The sequence below is a fragment of the Boleophthalmus pectinirostris genome, unplaced genomic scaffold (assembly GCF_026225935.1).
Source record: "Boleophthalmus pectinirostris isolate CB_2022bp ecotype Guang Dong unplaced genomic scaffold, ASM2622593v1 HiC_scaffold_2823, whole genome shotgun sequence".
Taxonomy (NCBI): Eukaryota; Metazoa; Chordata; class Actinopteri; order Gobiiformes; family Gobiidae; genus Boleophthalmus; species Boleophthalmus pectinirostris.
In genome coordinates, this window is record NW_026571288.1 from 1,408,639 (window position 1) to 1,427,587 (window position 18,949).

Below are 18,949 nucleotides of genomic sequence, written 5' to 3' on the forward strand. Positions count from 1 at the left end.
GTTTAGACCTGGTTTAAACCTGGTTTAGACCTGGTTTTATATCTGGTTTAGACCTGGTTTGTTTAGACCTGGTTTAGACCTGGTTTTAGATCTGGTTTAGACTTGGTTTGGACCTGGTTTTAGATCTGGTTTAGACCTGGTTTGGACCTGGTTTTAGATCTGGGTTAGACCTGGTTTAGACCTGGTTTGGACCTGGTTTAGACCTGGTTTGTTTAGACTTGGTTTGTTTAGACCTGGTTTTAGATCTGGTTTCAGATCTGGTTTTAGATCTAGTTTAGACCTGGTTTTAGATCTGGATTAGACCTGGTTTAGACTTGGTGTGGACCTGGTTTAGAGTCCGGCAATGAGTAGAATTACCGAAAATAAAATAAAATTTAAAAAAAGGGGGATATAGCCCAAAATGTGAAAACAGGAAAATACCTCTGTGTAATCCATTTATTTCAACAAAGTAACTGTAATCCAATTACCACTCACTGAAACAGTAACTGTAACTGAATACAGTTACTCATAATTTGTACTCTGATTATGTAACTCCAGTACATGTAATCTGTTACTCCCCAACACTGACCACTGAACAATTTAACATTTAAACAAACTTATAAAGACGACTGAAACCATCATGTCGGGATTCAGAAAGGCCGGAATAATTCTAACTGGAACTGATGCTGAGTCTGATGACAGCGACACAGAAGAGGAAGTGACGCTCTGTTTACCTCCGGAGTTCGAGGCCGAGTTATTCAGAAGTGACACCGAGAATGAAGAATTTAACATTTTAGTGATTTGGAGTGAGATGGAGAGTTTGGTAAACTTCTTCTGTTCTGTTGTTTATGTTATAGTTTATCTGAAGAACTGTTCATATGTGACGTTAATAGTCTGTTGTTCTCTCTTCTATTCTTATTACTAGAACTTGACTGAAAACAGGAAATGTCAGTCCCTAGGCTCTGGTTTTATAAAATAAATTTCCCCCAAAAAGTGCGACTCGTTTTTGTTTTTTTTTCTTCATTATGCATTTTTTAGTTGGTGCGACTTATAGTCTGAAAAATACAGTTCTTAAAATATGAAAATTTATCTTGCTACACTTAAAACAACTTTTTGCACTAAAAATAACATAATTGAGTATTGTTTGAATTAAGAAAAACTTATTCCATTGCAGATCATTTGCCTTAAGTTGAATCTACTCAAATAAAGTTAAATTATCTTAATTTAAGTCATTTTAACTTACCTAATTTTTTTTTTTTTTCCAGTGAGATTAAATGCAAATCAAGTTTAATTGTCAACCTTCAGTAGTAGAAAAGGTGCCAGTAACACACTTTAAAACTTTCAAAACAGCAAATGTATTAAATATCACATTTATAAAAACAGAAGGACATTAAAAATCAGGAGCAGTGTGTATGAAGAGTTCATGGGGCTACAGCAGACACAGGTGGATTCTGGGTAATGGTCCAATTGTGCCCGTCTGGAATGTTTCACAGTAAGCAAGGCAAGTTTATTTGTACAGCACAATTCGTACACAAAGTACCGTATTTTCCGCACTACAGGGAGCACTTAAAAACCTTTAATCTCATCAAAATCTACTGCGTGCCTTATAATCCAGAGCACCTTATATATGAATTAAAGTAGTAACCTACAAAGCTGCTCCACTTGCAGCATTACGGCTCCCATAGTCAGGAGCATCAGGAGTAATACATACTGTGATTCCTTTTAATATCAAAATGCACCTTGGCCCGGTCAAGCAGAAGTAAACAGCAAGGCCAAAAATTCAAGTTAATGCATCTGATATAAAAATGTATTCAACAGATAGCATATGTACTCTAGTTTATGAAACGGTTTACCTTTTTTCTGTACCATTTTTGTTCTAAAGTTACATACGTTTTAAACAGACCATGTATGCAACATGGAACAAAAATGATTTCCCAAATTTCAAAGACCTGCAAATCATGTAAATAAACATGTATTTCATCATATCTTGTGTTATTCCATCTTTGAACTGTTGATGAATGTACATGATTTTTCAAAAAAAAATGTATTTAAAATGATAAAAATTTGCTTGGAAGGACTGACATATTTTATAGAAACAGTTTCCTTTCATTTTGAAGTAATATTAAAGTATTTGGAAGAAAAAAGCGACAAATGATGTAAAATCATGCACCTTCTACTTGTTTGCACAATTTTCCCTCCATTACTTTTCCCTCCGTTACCATGACCTTTCTTAATAAAAAATTTAATGACTCAAAAAGTAAGAGGTTTTTCAACCTAATCATGTACCATATGGTAGAAAATTATATGAAGCAAATATTCAAACCAGTTTGATAAGGATATGTAAGTGAGAACCAAGAGTTATCAGTGTTTGTATTTACTGCCCAAAAAGTGCTGCATATTTCATTCCCTCTATTACCGACATGAGTTTTTTTATTTTTTTTGTCAACAACTTGAAAGAATATCGCAGGTCTGACTTTACCCTGTTGGAGTGTAACTCTTTCCTACATTCTGATACTTTACTTATTTCAATAGTCCCTCTAGTTTCTGAACAAGAGCTATTTGAATGTAAAAAATCTGCCCGTTTCCCTCCGTTACCACTTGACCGGACCCATATGTCAAGAGACACGCTCACAACGCCCACTTTAAACTCAAGGCTGTTCTAAAGTGAAAGTGTGAGCTGCGTGGGAGCAGTGGATGAGAGAAGGAGAACACACATTCACCAAGACAGAGAGACAGCGCCGAGCCACTTAAGCCACGATCTGCCAACGGATCATGGACGCCCGGGTTAAGGATCAGTATCAACTGTGGTCTGAGCTTTCACCAAGACCCGAATCATCACTGAACTCCAGGGAACAGTAACCACACTGACTCGGATAATGACAGAGGGATGTGGACGTGTGGACGCCGGAATCACCCAACTGTTTCAACTATTATGAATTATTGTGAAAATTAACAATTTAGCGTCTCAGACAGTATTTTTTTTACACATTACAATTGAACAAAGTTGAGAGTTACTGTGAACACGTTAAATAAAGTTTGACTGACTTTTCTAACTGTTGTTTCGTTTAATGCGCCTTATAGTCCAGTGCGGTGTATATGTGAAAAAAGTTTGAAAATAGACCATTCAATGATATATTATATATATATATATATATATTATAATCCAGAGCCCCCTATAGTGCACAAAATACAGTAATTCAAAGCACTTTACAGAATAAGAAATACATTAAAATCACAATAAAAACAATCAGAACATAAGTAATCATCATAAAATTAAAAATAAAATACAAATTAAAAAGAGATTTATGGTATTAAGCCTTTCTATCTTCATGGAGACCAAACCAGACCAAGTTACAGGTCAGATCTCTGGAGAGGCGACACCACTCACAGGCACAACGTCTGTTTTTCTGGGTATTTTATAAAACTACTTGTAACCAAATAAATGTAAAGTAGAGCTGTTTAATGTCACACTGTGGAACATTCCAGGCAGAGCAGTGACATCTCCATAGAAACAAGCAGGTGATGAAGCTCCTTACAAAAAGTCACACAGTGCACCTCTAAGAATTGGACTAAGTGAGAGTCTATTTGGAAAGTGGTAGGTACAGTCTGTGCATGCTCTACAGCGCCCCCTTCCTCTCTGATAACGACTGATCACATGACGCTGCAGCAGTCACAGGTGACTTCTGGGTAGTTGTCCACAATGGCGCCCTCCTCCTCCCCGGGGACGTAAAACTGGTAGGTCTGATCTCTCCAGGTGTACGATACTCTGCACATCCACACCAGCTCCACTCTCTGACGCTGCACGAGACACACACACACCAGAGATACACATGTGAGCAGAAGACACACACACACACCCAGAGATACACATGTGAAGAGAAGACACACACACAGACACACCAGAGACACACATGTGAACAGAAGACACACACACAGACACACACACACACACACACACCAGAGATACACATGTGAACAGAAGACACAGACACACACACACCAGAGATACACATGTGAAGGGAAGACACACACACAGACACACACACACACACATCAGAGATATACATGTGAAGAGAAGACACACACAGACACACACCAGAGATACACATGTGAAGAGAAGACACACACACACAGACACACACCGGAGATACACGTGTGAAGAGAAGACACACACACACCTGAGATACACTTGTGAAGAGAAGACACACACACACACACCCAGAGATACACATGTGAAGAGAAGACACACACACACACACCAGAGATACACATGTGAGCAGAAGACACACACACACACCCAGAGATACACATGTGAAGCAGAAGACACACACACACACCCAGAGATACACATGTGAAGAGAAGACACACACACAGACACACCAGAGATACACATGTGAAGAGAAGACACACACACAGACACACACACACATCAGAGATACACATGTGAAGAGAAGATACACACACACAGACACACACACACCAGAGATACACATGTGAAGAGAGGACACACACACACCGGAGATACACAAGTGAAGGGAAGACACACACACACACACCTGAGATACACATGTGAAGAGAAGACACACACACACATACCAGAGATACACATGTGAAGAGAAGACACACACAGACACACACCAGAGATACACATGTGAAGAGAAGACACACACACACAGACACACACCGGAGATACACATGTGAAGAGAAGACACACACACACGAGATACACTTGTGAAGAGAAGACACACACACACCAGAGATACACATGTGAAGAGAAGACACACACACACCGGGGATACACATGTGAAGAGAAGACACACACACACCGGAGATACACATGTGAAGAGAAAACACACACACACAGACACACAGCACATCCTTTGAGTATCAGACACTTTCCACTTCTGCAAACACACACACAAGGTCTACACAATGTTTGCCATTTCTCTAATTTACTGAAATGGATCTTCAGTGCACAGGTAAATTTGAAGCTTTCTGATCAAAAAGTGTAAATCTAATGGTGTGTTCAGACCGCTGAGCCAAAAAACACTCTAGACGCCTCTATTCGACATTTTCACCGTGGTCAGACCTGCTGTAGGATCCGGGCGTTGTCTGTGTATTCCTGAGCGTGTTTCTGGGTGAACCTCTGAGCGGCGTCCATCACACCGGACTCTGGGAAATCTGTGAGTGCACGCACCTGCAAACACAAGGACTTTACCCAAATGCGAATGACTCTAAAAGCTCTTCAGGCGGGTTTTTGATGAGGAACAATATTATAACGCGGTAGAAAGTTCCAAAAAGTCAATCTCACATATTCCCGCTCTTTAACTGTTTGGTATTTTACCCGTTTGGCTGTGTGAGTGAGCAGGGTGCGCCCCGACAGCTGGTGGAGATGAGCCTCTTTAGATCCACACAAAATCTGATTCTGGTGGTTGACCCTGACACAAACAGGAGATCATCCAAATAGACGAGTTTCAGCTGACGTCATTGTTATTAAAAGCCCGCGTTGCATGCTGGGAAATATTTTGGTTGGAGGCAAGAAACACAGTAGCGGTCAAACACAGTGCGTAACCTCGCGTATTTATCCCCGATAATGGTAAATTCCTGCTGCTTTATCAGATGCACAAATAGAAGCACGGAAGAAGGAAAATGTCTTTTTCGTATTCTGAGTGAAAAGAACCGCTATCGGTGAATTAAACGTCTTTCAAACATTCGCAGAGCAAACATAGAAGATCCTAGCAAACCGTGGACTCCAACAAGTTCAACAACACATCGAGACTCTTGTAGACTTTAATCTTTTCTGCTGTGAATGGCCCAGGAGTTTCCACCAAGTCATTGTGGATGTCACTGAAGTGAATATTTAGCCAGGTAGTTGGCGATTCTGACCAGAAATTTGGTTTGGTCCACCTTTTGTCGGGGTTGAAAAGGGTGATTTGGCGTCCGTCGATGTTTATGAACAATTTCTGGTCAAATGGTCTTGGGTCCTCTGCCGTTAGTGGCTAAATAACCGGGATCAATACCCTTTACGTGCTTTCTCGCTCCGTCCGTCATGTTGAATTAGTGTTTCTTGCCGCCGACCAAAATAATTCCCAGCATGCAACGCGCGCTTTTGTCAACAATGAAACTCGCCTATACTCAAGAAAACCGCGTGAGTAAAAAGACTTGGATGGTTTCAAATCAGAACATGTGTTTGTACCATTTGACTCGGAGGCAGATGGACAAAGTGGTCTTCTTGTGCTCCATACACACCAGGCATCGACTCTCACCCATCCCACGGCAAAACATACAACTGGAACAAGAAGAAACACTTAGATATGAGGAGGAGAAGAGAGAGGGAGAGCGGGAAGAATAGACAGTGTTTGGAGTAACGTGTTATAAAACTAACGAATTACAGTAATGTGTTGCTTTTTGCTGTACCGCAGTAATTTAAGGCATTACAGAGAAAAAATTGTCATATTTTGCTTGGTACAAATGTGAGTAATGCACGTCACAATGCTTTTTTAATCTGGATTGAAGTGGTTGGGTTTTTGGTTTTCTTTATACAAATTAGATAAAATCACAGCGATGTCAGGAGCGGTGAAACACCATAGTTGTGGTTCCGAATGTCGGGACAGGCTCGGGGTTCTCACAGGGGCGGTCCTAGATTCCAAATCCTAGTCCAAGATTAGTCTTGGTTTAGTCCTGGATTAGACCTGATTTAGTCCTGGTTCAGTCCTGGTTCAGTCCTGGTTTAGACCTGGTTCCATCCTGGTTCAGTCCTGGTTTAGACCTGGTTTAGACCTGGTTCAGTACTGTTTCAGTCCTGATTTAGACCTGGTTCAGTCCTGGTTCAGTCCTGGTTTAGTCCTGGTTTAGTCCTGCTTTTGACCTGCTTTAGACCTGCTTTAGACCTGCTTTAGACCTGCTTTAATCCTGGTTTAGTCCTGGTTTAATCCTGGTTCAGTCCTGGTTCAGTCCCACTTTAGTCCCACTTTAGTCCCGCTTTAGTCCCGCTTTAGACCTGGTTTAGACCTGGTTCAAGTCCTGGTTTAGTCCTGGTTTAGTCCTGGTTCAGTCCTGATTCAAGTCCTGGTTTAGTCCTGGTTTAGTCCTAGTTCAGTCCTGGTTCAGATCTAGTTCAGACATGGTTCAGACCTGCTTTAGACCTGCTTTAGTCCTGCTTCAGTCCTGGTTCAGACCTGGTTCGGACCTGCTTTAGACCTGCTTTAGTTCTGGTTCAGTCCTAGTTAAGTCCTGGTTCAGTCCCGGTTCAGTCCAGCTTTGGTCCTGCTTTAGATCTGGTTTAGTCCTCGTTCAGTCCGGTGCAAAAGTTGGGCATCTTGGCACAGTTATTTTGGTGAGAGTCTCTTAAAGTGCTGTAATAGTCGTGTAATGTTTTACATTCTAAACACAGTGATATTGTAACTAATGACTTTGAAATGACAGAAACAAGTCATAAATAATGCATTAGAGATTTGAAGTCACTTGCCCAACAGTGGACATAGACTGTATAAAGAAGTGGACTGAGAGAGAGTGTGACGTCACCCACAGTGTTTGGCTTCAAGCTCATCCAGGCTGCAGTTATATAGATATATTTGAAATTCTGACCGTGAGTATCATTGCAACCAAAGAGCCAATCAGGAACGATGCTATTGAAGGTAACTCCCATTAGCAATGCTGTCAATCAAACCTGTTGCTAAAGCTTGTGACCACAGAGTAAGAAGCCAGCTGATTGGTCTATTTTTAATGTTCTGATTTTCATATACAAGGACAAAATGGTGAAATAAAAGCATATAGGATCATGTAGAGTGTGTTCAAACATTTTAAGACCAAAATGACAAACCTGACAACAGCAGGACCAGAGACAGGGTGAATTCCTATTTATTTATTTTTTTCTATATTATTTAATGATTGCATTTATATAGCGCCTTTCGAGACACTCAAAGCACTTTACAGTTCATTATTCATTTCCTCCACACTCAGAAGTGGTGAGCTACTATTGTAACCACAGCTGCCCTTGGGCAGATTGACAAAGGCAAGGCTGCCAATCTGTGCTGTACACTTTCTTACAAGACAATGTGGGTGAAGTGTCTTACCTAAGGACACAATGACAGTTTTTGTGACTGGCGCCCCCCTGTGGCACCTGATTTTCCCAGTGTCTCCCATCCAAGTACTAACCAGACCCAGACCTGCTGAACTTCTGAGATATGACAAGATCAGGCTTTGACAAACTGCTATGGCCACAAATTTGGAACTTGGCTGTTAGCAGGTCAGCTATGTCATGACATGTAGAGAGGAATGAAAGAGAAAGAAGAAGTGGTGCAGACATACCGGACATGCCCCATTCCGCTGCACATATAGCAGTGATTGGTCAGGGTGTAGGTGGAGACGTAGTTGTAGTTGTAGCCACGGCCACAGCAGTGAGCACACTTATCCTGAACACACATTAACAGTCACACTTCACAACACTTGGGCATTTATATTAGGCTTTATTTAATATTATGCTGTATGTATGTATATATATATATATATATATATATATATATATATATATATATATATATATATATATATATATATATATATACACACACACACACACTGGTATGCTGTTAGCATGCTAGTTGTTCCTATCACACAATATATGACCAGAGTGGTGCAGCAGTCTGTTCATGTGAACAGTACATTTTATAATATCATATTTGTACTGGTTGTGTGAGACTCACTCTCCCATTTTCACAGCTAGTGCAGGCGATCCGGCCCCTGCCCAAACACCGGCCACAGTCCTGACACAAAAGAACAAAATCACATAAACACACAGTCTACTAAAAGAGAGAAACTAACAAAAAGGTTATATCAAACACAAAGCATGTGACTAAAGAAGTTTAGATGGGACCACCTCTTTTTTATGTTTGCGTTTGAATTCAGACAGATTCATTTTTGTTTTTTAAAATAAATCAGACAAATAATAGTTCAGTTCATTCATGATTTTGTGTAAGTCAAGGCCTGGCCAGGATATTTTCAGGCATGTTTTGTCCTGGAGGACTCATTTTACGCGTCTGTCCTTTGTAGCCACACTGTTGGGCTGCACTTGCCGTACCAGGACCTTTGCACAGTGGTGAGCCTTCAACAACAGGACAAGTTAAAACACATTCTAAATATAATTTCTACTCCAAGCATGTTTCCCTAACAATGAATCTGGTTGTATAGTTTGCATTGTGCCAAGGACGACGCAAGTCATTCTGCACCGGACATTACAAACTCCTGAAAGTGAACTGTGTAAACCAGATCCCCAACCATCAACCCTGGGATTGTGCGCTCCCCTTATTCCACCAGCGCTATGTGTTTCTGTGTATGTGTTAGTTGGGCTTAGTAGTGCTTCCAGTGCACTAGGCTTTACAGTAACTCCCTATTCATGTTTTTAGGTGTCATCAGTGGTGAGCAGCGGCACAGGGCACACACCTCTGCTGCTTTGCCTAGACTGTTTTGTTTTGCCCTTTACTGCTTTACTGCCATATTGCTGTTCAAACCCCGTTTTCACCTCCACTGGTACACATCCACTGTGACGTACACACTCCATTCTCCAATTTCATTTTGCTAATGATACACATGGGATTTGGCAGAGCTGTATAGTCATTTTGATACAAAGCTTTGTTGTCATGATGTTTAAGGCGATGTCAGCTCTCATTGGACACTTGCATCTTTTAAGTCATATTAGATGAATATTGTGATTTAAAATTATAACGATCCATAAGTGTCATAGACTAACTACAGAGCACACACAAGGACAATGTCTGCTTTAGATGCACTTCTCGAACTTGCAGATTATGTTGAATGACCTTGAGGAGGGTGAGATGTTTAAATGCAGTTAGACACTAGAGTACAGTAGAGTAAACTCGAGTACCTTGATGAGTGAGGTATATGGGAGGGGTATGTCTTTGAAGGACGTGGTGAACTGAGGTGGTTCTTCCGCTGGAACACTCCAGGGGGGAGGAGGGACCCCACTGTCATCCAGCTCCTCTCCTGAATGAATCACAGCCATTCATTAAACATTTCTAGACTCTCAGTCACGTCACAAAGTTTATTCAAAGCTGTGTCTCACCCTTGTATGGCTCAGTGTTCCAGCGAGTGACACGTTTCTCCGTGAACGACTCCAGGCGATACTGAACATCAGAACATGTGAGAACACGCCAGACATCAGAACATGTGAGAAGAACATGCCAGAAATCAAAACTTGTGTGAGAAGAATGCACTAAACAACAGAACATGTGAGAAGAACATGCCAAACATCAGAACATGTGAGAAGAATGAGCCAGACATCAGAACATGTGAGAAGAACACGCCAAACATGAGAACATATGAGAAGAACACACCAAACATCAGAACATGCGAGAAGAACACGCCAAACAGGAGAACATGCGAGAAGAACACGCCAAACAGGAGAACATGCCAAACATTAGAACATGCGAGAAGAACACACCAAACATCAGAACATGCGAGAAGAACACACCAAACAGGAGAACATGCCAAACATTAGAACATGTGAGGATATGTCGATTCCTAGCTCTCACCCTGTAGCCCTGAAGGATCTCCATGTTGGTGACCTGCGCCTCGTTGGCAGGTCGGGGGTCCAGGCCGTAGTCAGACACGTGCTTCCTCAGAACCTCCAGAGCACGCATTTTAGTCATAGAGGGGGCACTGCAGCATCAAGGAGGAACAGGAAAGACGTCAGGATGTGTACAGGTCACACAGTGTTCCTCCAGGATACATGAATGAAACAGAACTCCACTGCACTAACACTGACACCCGTTTATCTCCATGGAGATGGAGTTTTTGTTGCTTCACTCATTTGAAAACCTTGCATTCTTCCAGTGAGTGAGCTCACCTCTCCATGGATCTGACCTGTAACTTCATCTGATGCAAAAATGACATTATTTAAAGATCAACCTGATTAACATACTATATTACTACTAGCACCATCACTCATACTACTGCTGCTACTACTACTGCTAGCACCATCACTCGTACTACTACTCCTAATACTACTGCTACTACTACTAGCACCATCACTCGTACTACTCCTAGTACTATTCCTACTACTACTCCTACTCCTACAAGCACCATCACTCGTACTACTACTCCTACTCCTCCTACTACTACTACTACTACTACTACTACTGCTACTAGCACTATCACTCATACTACTGCTACTACTCCTACTACTACTACTACTCCTAATACTACTGCTACTACTACTCCTAATACTATTGCTACTACTACTACTAGCACCATCACTCGTACTACTACTCCTCCTACTACTACTACTACTACTACTACTACTACTACTACTACTACTACTAGCACCATCACTCATACTACTCCTACTACTACTACTACTAGCACCATCACTCTTACTACTACTCCTACTACTACTACTACTACTACTACTAGCACCATCACTCATACTACTGCTACTACTCCTACTACTACTCCTACTCCTAATACTACTGCTACTACTACTCCTAATACTATTGCTACTACTACTACTAGCACCATCACTCCTACTCCTACTCCTACTACTACTACTGCTACTGCTGCTACTAGCACCATCACTCCTACTTCTGCTACTACTACTGCTAATACTCCTATTACTGCTACTCCTCCTCTTCCTCCTCCTCCTACTACTGCTGCTGCTACTACTCCTACTCCACTTATTACTCACTCCTCCTCCTGCTACTACTACTCCTACTACTATTACTATTACTACTTCTACTACTACCATTCTTACTATTACTACTGCTACTCCTATTACTACTACTACTACTACTACTACTCTTCCTACTACTATTGTTTACTACTTCTACTACCTACTATCCCTACTCCACTTACTACTCACAACTCCTCCTGCTACTACTACTACTTTTACTACTACTACCATTCTGTTACTCTTACTACTTCTACTATTCTTACTACTACTGCTACTACTACTACTACTACTACTGCTACTGCTACTGCTGCTGCTACTTCTACTGCTACTGCTTCTCCTACTACACGTATTCCTCCTCTGCTACTACTAATTCTACTATTATTCTTACTAATACTACTCTTAATACTACTACTACTAGTGCTGCTACATCTTCTCCTACTATACCAATACTACTGCTATTTCCGCTGCTACTACTACAATTTCTACAACAACAACAACTACTACTACTAACACTTGTACTAGTTCACTGACCTCCACTGTGGGCAGGGTGGAGGGCTCTCGGGCTCAATTTGCTCAAATTCTTGTTTAGAAGATTCCAGTGGACAGGGGAATTCATCTGTGCGCGAGAAACATCAACACATGAATGAAAAAGTACATGATTATCACATTTAAATGAGAAGACGCTGTCAAATATCTGAGTACGTGCTTGATTTGATGTGAAATGATAAAGCAGATGTGGGCTGTACCTTGGCCGTTCAGGACCATATTGTTGTAGCGCAGGATTCGGCCCCAGTCGGCCTCTCCATGGACACTAGGGGGCAGACAGGAGCACACCAAACATTATTACACTTCTGTTTTTAATAGACAAATGGGTGTTTCTTGGATTTTAGGATGTGATGATGTCATACTCCCATGCGGGCATATGCAGATTTCCTAATTGGTTATCATGACATTGTACTGTACATAAAATATCCAAAAAGTAAATTCACAAATGTTCATCCCATTGACGGTTATATAAATGGACATAGCTAAATGGACATCACACCCCACGCTGTGTTCCAAATAGGAAGTGGACATTGGCTCTGTCGGCTCCAGCTCCAATTGACTTTCTACTGAAAAAAACAACACCCCTGTCTGTGTAAATGCTACTGTCCTCATCATTCTGACCTAAAAATGCTTGTATTAACCTGCTCTACATGATCATGGGGTTTTATTTCACAATTCTCTCCATAAATCAAGATATGAACTAATAACAGACCAATCAGGTGCACTTTTTTTCCAAGGTTTGATTGACAGAAGTGCTAAGCACCTGATCGCAGCGAGCGCAGCGTTATTTGAAATTACAAATACTGAACTCATCTCCAAATTCTCCCCTATAACTGCTCTTCCTCGATGAGCTTCATTTGACTGGAGCCAAAAGAACTGGGTAACATCACACTCTCAGTTCACTTCTTTATACAGTCCATGTTTGAACCTGATGAGTTCTATTAGGGACTAGAGCAGACCTGAGTATTGTACGGCTCAAGGGCCACATTTGCTTGACTCTGACTGGCCTGTTTAAGTTCATTTGGAATTACAAAGTAAACATATTTTATCATTTTACCTCATACATGGACAAAAGCTGCATTACAACACAAATCTGTATTTGAAGAATATTCATTTTAGCTGAATGAATGAATGTTTTGATGTCATCTGAAACACAGCTATAGCAGTAAATTTGATTCACAAATGCAGATTCTGAAAAGTACAACTATGATGTGACATTTTTTAACCCCACACGTATCACTTGGTGTCTTCATCTTACAAAAATTAAAGATCCATATGATGCAAAATTGCCTCTGAGCTTTTATCTGTGTTATGTATTATCCTGTTTCCTTCTCAAAAACAGACCTGGAGTTGTGTTTTGTTTCATTCACACATGTTTGAGTAACATTTTATTATTAGTCTGTCTGCATCTACAAAGCTCTAAATGCTCTGTTCCACTTTGGTCATTTTCATTTTAACAGCTCTTTTTACCTTTTTTCAGTAGAGTTTCTCAATTCCAGGGCTGAAACAATCCAAAAAATTCTAGGGAAGGTGTATGGAGTTTAAAAACACTTTCCGTGTCACCACATGACATCACAAGGTGGAGCAGAGTGTTTTCTGTTCTGTCTAAATCTGCAGGGTTTGTGTGTTAAACATTTGTGAATAAAACAAGACACATGAGCTTGTTTTTGATGAGAAAACAACATAATAACACATCAGAAAATATCTTCATATAGGTTTTAAATCTAGAGTAGCGGGCGGGGATAGGGGGTAGGTGCAAATGGGAATTTCCTGAGCAATCTAATATCAAATACAGGAAAATACAGGTTTACTCAAACATCCAGGAATCACTCAACACAACTTTGTGTAACCTCCTGGTGAGGAAACACTGTGATAACATGGTGTAAAAGCTTTGCATCACACCTCCTTTTTAAACGTGTCTTAAAACTGTCATCTGAATCATCTCTTATTGATTTTTCATATTATTCTAAAGCTTCTCATCATATATACACTGGAAAAAACAATATTCAGTAAAGTTAAAATGACTGGGAACATTTCACTTTATTTGAATAGATTTAACTTGATCAAATGATCTACCAGTGGAATAAGTGTGTTTGTCTTAATTCAAGCAACACACAATTTAGTTTCTTATTATAAGTACAAAAAGTTGTTGTTTTTCTTATAAGTGTAGCAAGATATATTTCCATATTTTAAGTACAAAACTGGTGGATCATTTTATTTGTCAAGTGAAATTGACTCAGATCATGACAACATTTTCTTAATTCAAGTCATCTTAACTTGACTAGATTTAGATTTTTTCAGTGTACTTTGTCATTTGGATAGGCTGAAATCCCATATTATTATTATTATTATTATTATATTTTATTTATTATTATTTATTTATATTTTTTATTGATATGAATCAATGAATGGACTGGCCCCACAGTACGTCTTGGACCTCATCCAGATTTATACCCCTGCACGCTCTGAGGTCCGAGGTCTAGCTCCAGCTCGTAGGGCCTAAGACGAGACTTAAAACCGGGGGGGGACGGGGGCTTCTCTGTGACCAGCCCTAAGCTCTGGAACACTCCCCTGCACATCCCAAGAGTTTTAAGTCTCGTCTTAAGACCCACTTTTATTCTCTGGCTTTTAACACTGCAACACTGCATGAGTTGTGTGCTCTTCTGTGTGTGTTTTTTTTTTTTTTTTTTGTATGTGTTTTTATTGGTTTTATTGATTTAATGTATGTATTGGTTTATTTGTTTCTATTCTATGATTTTGCTCTTATTTTATTTTACTGGTTTTATTATTTTATTATTTTATAAGACTAGTATGATTATTTTAGTAGTTTATTTTAGAATTTTATTATTGTTGTTATTATTATGTATTTGTGCAGTACTTTGGAAACTGTTTGTTTGTGAAATGTGCTATAGAAATAAAGTGGATTGGATTTTTATTTTTTTTTCTGGAATAGTAGTACTTTTTAATGATCCCTGTAGGGAAATTCTTCTGTGCATTTCACTCATCCTTTCAGGAGCATTGGGCAGCACATGAGGACCTATCTCCATGATCTTGTTGTTAGACTTGGTCAGGAGCTCAGCTGGATGATTTAACGTATGGTGCATGTTTTGGGTTGATGGGGAAACCCGCTCAGACACAGGGAGAACATGCAAACTCCACACAGAAAGGCCTGGGCGACCTGGGGATCGAACCCAGAACCATCTTGTGGTGATGGTCAGCCACCGTGATGCCCAAAACTAAGCCCCAGTGTGAAACAGGGCGTCAAAAAATTTAGATAATCTCTTGTTGTTTCCCTCCAAGAAAATCTTTAGTTAAACTCGAAAGATTTGTACAACCTGAAGAGAAACAAGAGTAAAAAAAAGTTCTAATGTAGTTTTCTCATCACAAACAGACCTGGAGTTGTGTTGTGTTTCGTTCACACATGTTTAACACACAAACCCTGCACATTTAGGTTGACCCAAAACACAAAATCTTCCACCTTGTGATGTTATGTGGTAATACCGGAAGTGCTCCACTGTGTTTTCAAAGTCCACACACCTTCTCTTCTCTTATATTGTGTTCGGGTCAAAGCTGACCCATTTTCAAGTTTAGGTATGTAAAAACCATTTGCTTTTTTGTACTGGAACGAGGCTTCATCTAATCCTCAGATACAACTATTTTAATTTTCACCATTTTAGTAAATTCTAAATGGCTCAACAAAAAAAAAAAAAAAAAGTGACATTTGCGGTGTTACGGGTCAAATATTACCTGGGAGAGAATAGGGGCTGTTTTATGCATCACTTACAAGCTGTGGGCTGCTCTGTGGATCAAATATGGCTCAATGTGACACATATACACACACACATATACACATACACACACACACACAGTGAGATATAATCAGTTGCATTCTGTTACAGCATCAGTCAACATGAGCAGGTTTACTGTTTATAAGGTGCTGGATCAGATCTTTGGTCATGACAGTGATTCTGAACACAGAGAGAGGAAAGTGAAGCTGAGGAAGATGTGTCTGAGGATGAGGATGAGGACATAGACTGAAGAAAAGAAGTGGACTAAGTGAGTGTGACGTCACCCACAGCGTTCAGTGCCGCTCAAATGAGGCTCACAATGCTCACGAGTTACAGGAGCAAATCTAGAGCCAGGTTCTATGTTATGAATAAGATTTTTTTGATGGACAAAATAGGGAATAAAAAAATCAGGATCATGTGTTAATACGAATGTTTTCAGACCAAAATGATGAGGCTCACAGCAGCAGTTACAGAGAGAGGGACGACAAGAAGTCAGTTGAAGGCAGAGTCAGAAGGAACCTTCTGGAGAACTTCCTATTTGGAACGCGGCGGCTACAGTGTTAGTTATGTCCATTCATATATATATGTGGTCTATAGATGAGGATGAGGTTCATTATGACCCTGAACAAGAGCATACATCTGATGAGGAGAACCCAGATGTCACAAAGGCTGAAAGAGACGTCTTCAAGTCAAGAAAAGGTGACATTTCATGGTCATCAAGCCCTCTTGACACCCAATATAATTATACTTATATAAATTATATTTATATTATATGTATTATATATAATTATGATATATAAAGTATAATTATATAATATAATTACTCATTTTATCACTCTAGGAAATATAATTAGTGAATTTAAAAAGTTTTTGTAATCAAAAACGAGCGGTATATTTTAAGATAAAAGGTCTGTGGAGCCAAAAATAAAAAATAAAAATTAAAAGTGTTTCCATGAATATAAATACATACATACTAAGTTAGTTATGAGGTGAAAAACAATACTGGATGATAACTAGTGTTTTTAAGTATTTTCAGGCTGAGTTAAATCACAGGTCAAATTGGAAATTGTAACACTAAAGACACATGTAGTTTTCTAACACAATATAAGGGCTAGAATCATTTGGATGATTTCAGCCCTGGAATTGCCAACCTCTACTGAACTAAACATAAAGGAACTGAAAACTTGAATGAAACAAAACACAACTCCAGGTAAGTTTTTGAGGTGGTAACAGCATTAGAACAAAAAAAGCTCAGTATAATTTTTGTTAAGTTAAAGTTTAAAGTGACACTACGCAACATTCACACAAAAACGTTACATGATGAGGCTTTAAACCCGTAACATACCTGTGGTCAGACTTTTCCATGACAGCTGCAGGTTTGTGCTTTTCCTCTTTTCGTTTACAGATTATTCCTTGTCTCCTCTGTCTTTCTCTCCTCTCTGTGTCTTCTGTTTTCTCTCGTTTGTGTTCCTCTCCTCTCTGCTCTTCAGTCCACAGTCTTGAGTCTTGTTCAAACTCGTGTGTGTGAGGTTATTACCAAACAGAATCATGTCTAAACTCACAGGAAGTGAAGCAACAGGAGCGTCGTCATGGAAATCCCCATAGGTCACACTTGAATTGAAAACATGGGAAAAATACTATGACATATACATTTACTATGAAAGAAATGTGCAAACGAATCTGCTGTTTAAATGTATTTTTATATTGCAACATAGCAGGTTCAACCAAGACTAAACCAGGACTAAACAGGGATTAAACCAAGACTGAAAACTAAAACAACACTAATGAGAAATAAGGACTAAACCGAGATGGTTTAGGTATGATCAAAAATTTAAACCAGGGCAACTTGACCAATCATTCAAACAATGGGAATTAAAAGGGACAAACGCAGTCTGTACTTTTTTGAAAAATGGAAAGCTAATGAGTTTTCAACAACTAAAGGAGAAATTTGATTTAGAAGATAAAGACTTTTATAGATATTTGCAAGTGAGAGATTTATGGAAGCCGAGGGGGGTCACAACAAATGCAAATGCCGCAACAAATACAAATGCGACAACATAACAAAAAGCCACAACAAACCAAAAAAAGCCACAACGGAAATGACCGCGGGACTCTATTTTAGGGCAAATGCTGCAACAAATACAAATGCCACAACACAAATGCAAATGCCGCCACACATTAAAAAGCCACAACGCATTAAAAAGCCACAACACATCAAAAAGCCACAACACAATAAAAAGCCACAACACATCAAAAAGCCACAAAGGAAGTGACCGCAGGACTTTATTTTCCAACGGACCGATCAAGCGGCAAGTGAAGAAGAAGAACTACAATGTGAAAAGTAAAGGAACGGAGAAGTTGGAAATGTAAGTAAAACTAATTTATTGTTTTATCATTATTCGTTTCACGCTATTTGAATGTAAAAAATCTGCCCCTGTTTCCCTCTGTTACCGCTTGACCAGACCCATAAATACAATGAGCAATGGGAAAAGTGGAATGTATTCATAAATTACACCAGTAAAACAACATAGTACATAAAAATGTCAATACCAAATGCATGTTTAAATGAGAACCTGTAACTTCAGACTGTTGTTACATTGTTTTTGATTTTATATTGTTTTTGTATGTTTTGAAATGTTACTTAAAACCAATAAAAAACAAAGTTATATAAAAAAAAAGAAAAGAAATAAGGACTAAACCAGGACTGAACTAGGGGGTGACTCTTTATCCTCAGCATTTCCTGTACATTATTTACTGTTGCATGACAGGAGAGTACGGGGCGAGTGACTCACAGTGACAAGGTCCCAGGTTCAAATCCCAAACTCCAGCTAAGTATTCCTGACTGACTGAACCCAGAGAAACTGAAGGGTGGGTCAGGTTACAGTTTAAGAGACACTGTTTTTACAGAGCAGCGTAAGATGCGGGCGCTTCCGGCTTTACACAGGCAAGT

General features: G+C 39.6%; 1 protein-coding gene and 1 non-coding gene across 2 annotated transcripts; both read right to left on the bottom strand.

Annotated features, from left to right (window-relative positions):
- Nucleotides 1-421: 421 nt before the first annotated feature.
- On the bottom strand, nucleotides 422-17,527 carry LOC110175134 (protein SSUH2 homolog). Its single transcript, XM_020941247.2, has 12 exons — nucleotides 17,345-17,527; nucleotides 12,412-12,476; nucleotides 12,197-12,281; nucleotides 10,530-10,656; nucleotides 10,061-10,121; nucleotides 9,863-9,981; nucleotides 8,685-8,744; nucleotides 8,290-8,393; nucleotides 6,176-6,268; nucleotides 5,324-5,417; nucleotides 5,069-5,176; nucleotides 422-3,777 (listed from the first exon to the last, which is right to left on the bottom strand). The coding sequence occupies exons 1-12, from the start codon at nucleotides 17,362-17,364 to the stop codon at nucleotides 3,631-3,633; spliced, it is 1,083 nt and encodes a 360-aa protein (XP_020796906.2). The 5' UTR covers nucleotides 17,365-17,527; the 3' UTR covers nucleotides 422-3,630.
- Nucleotides 15,451-15,564, bottom strand: LOC129410877 (U5 spliceosomal RNA). The gene has a single exon (XR_008633030.1). It is a non-coding gene; the product is annotated as a U5 spliceosomal RNA (small nuclear RNA).
- Nucleotides 17,528-18,949: the final 1,422 nt, after the last annotated feature.

Bases quoted from the DNA above. Each gene is read 5' to 3' on its own strand.
- LOC110175134 (XM_020941247.2), bottom strand. From the start codon at position 17,364: ATGGAAAAGTCTGACCACAG. The intron at 12,282-12,411 runs GTACAGCCCACA...TCTCGCGCACAG, and splicing joins TATGGTCCTGAACGGCCAAG to ATGAATTCCCCTGTCCACTG. The intron at 10,657-12,196 runs GTCAGTGAACTA...TTGATGCTGCAG, and splicing joins CCACCCTGCCCACAGTGGAG to TGCCCCCTCTATGACTAAAA.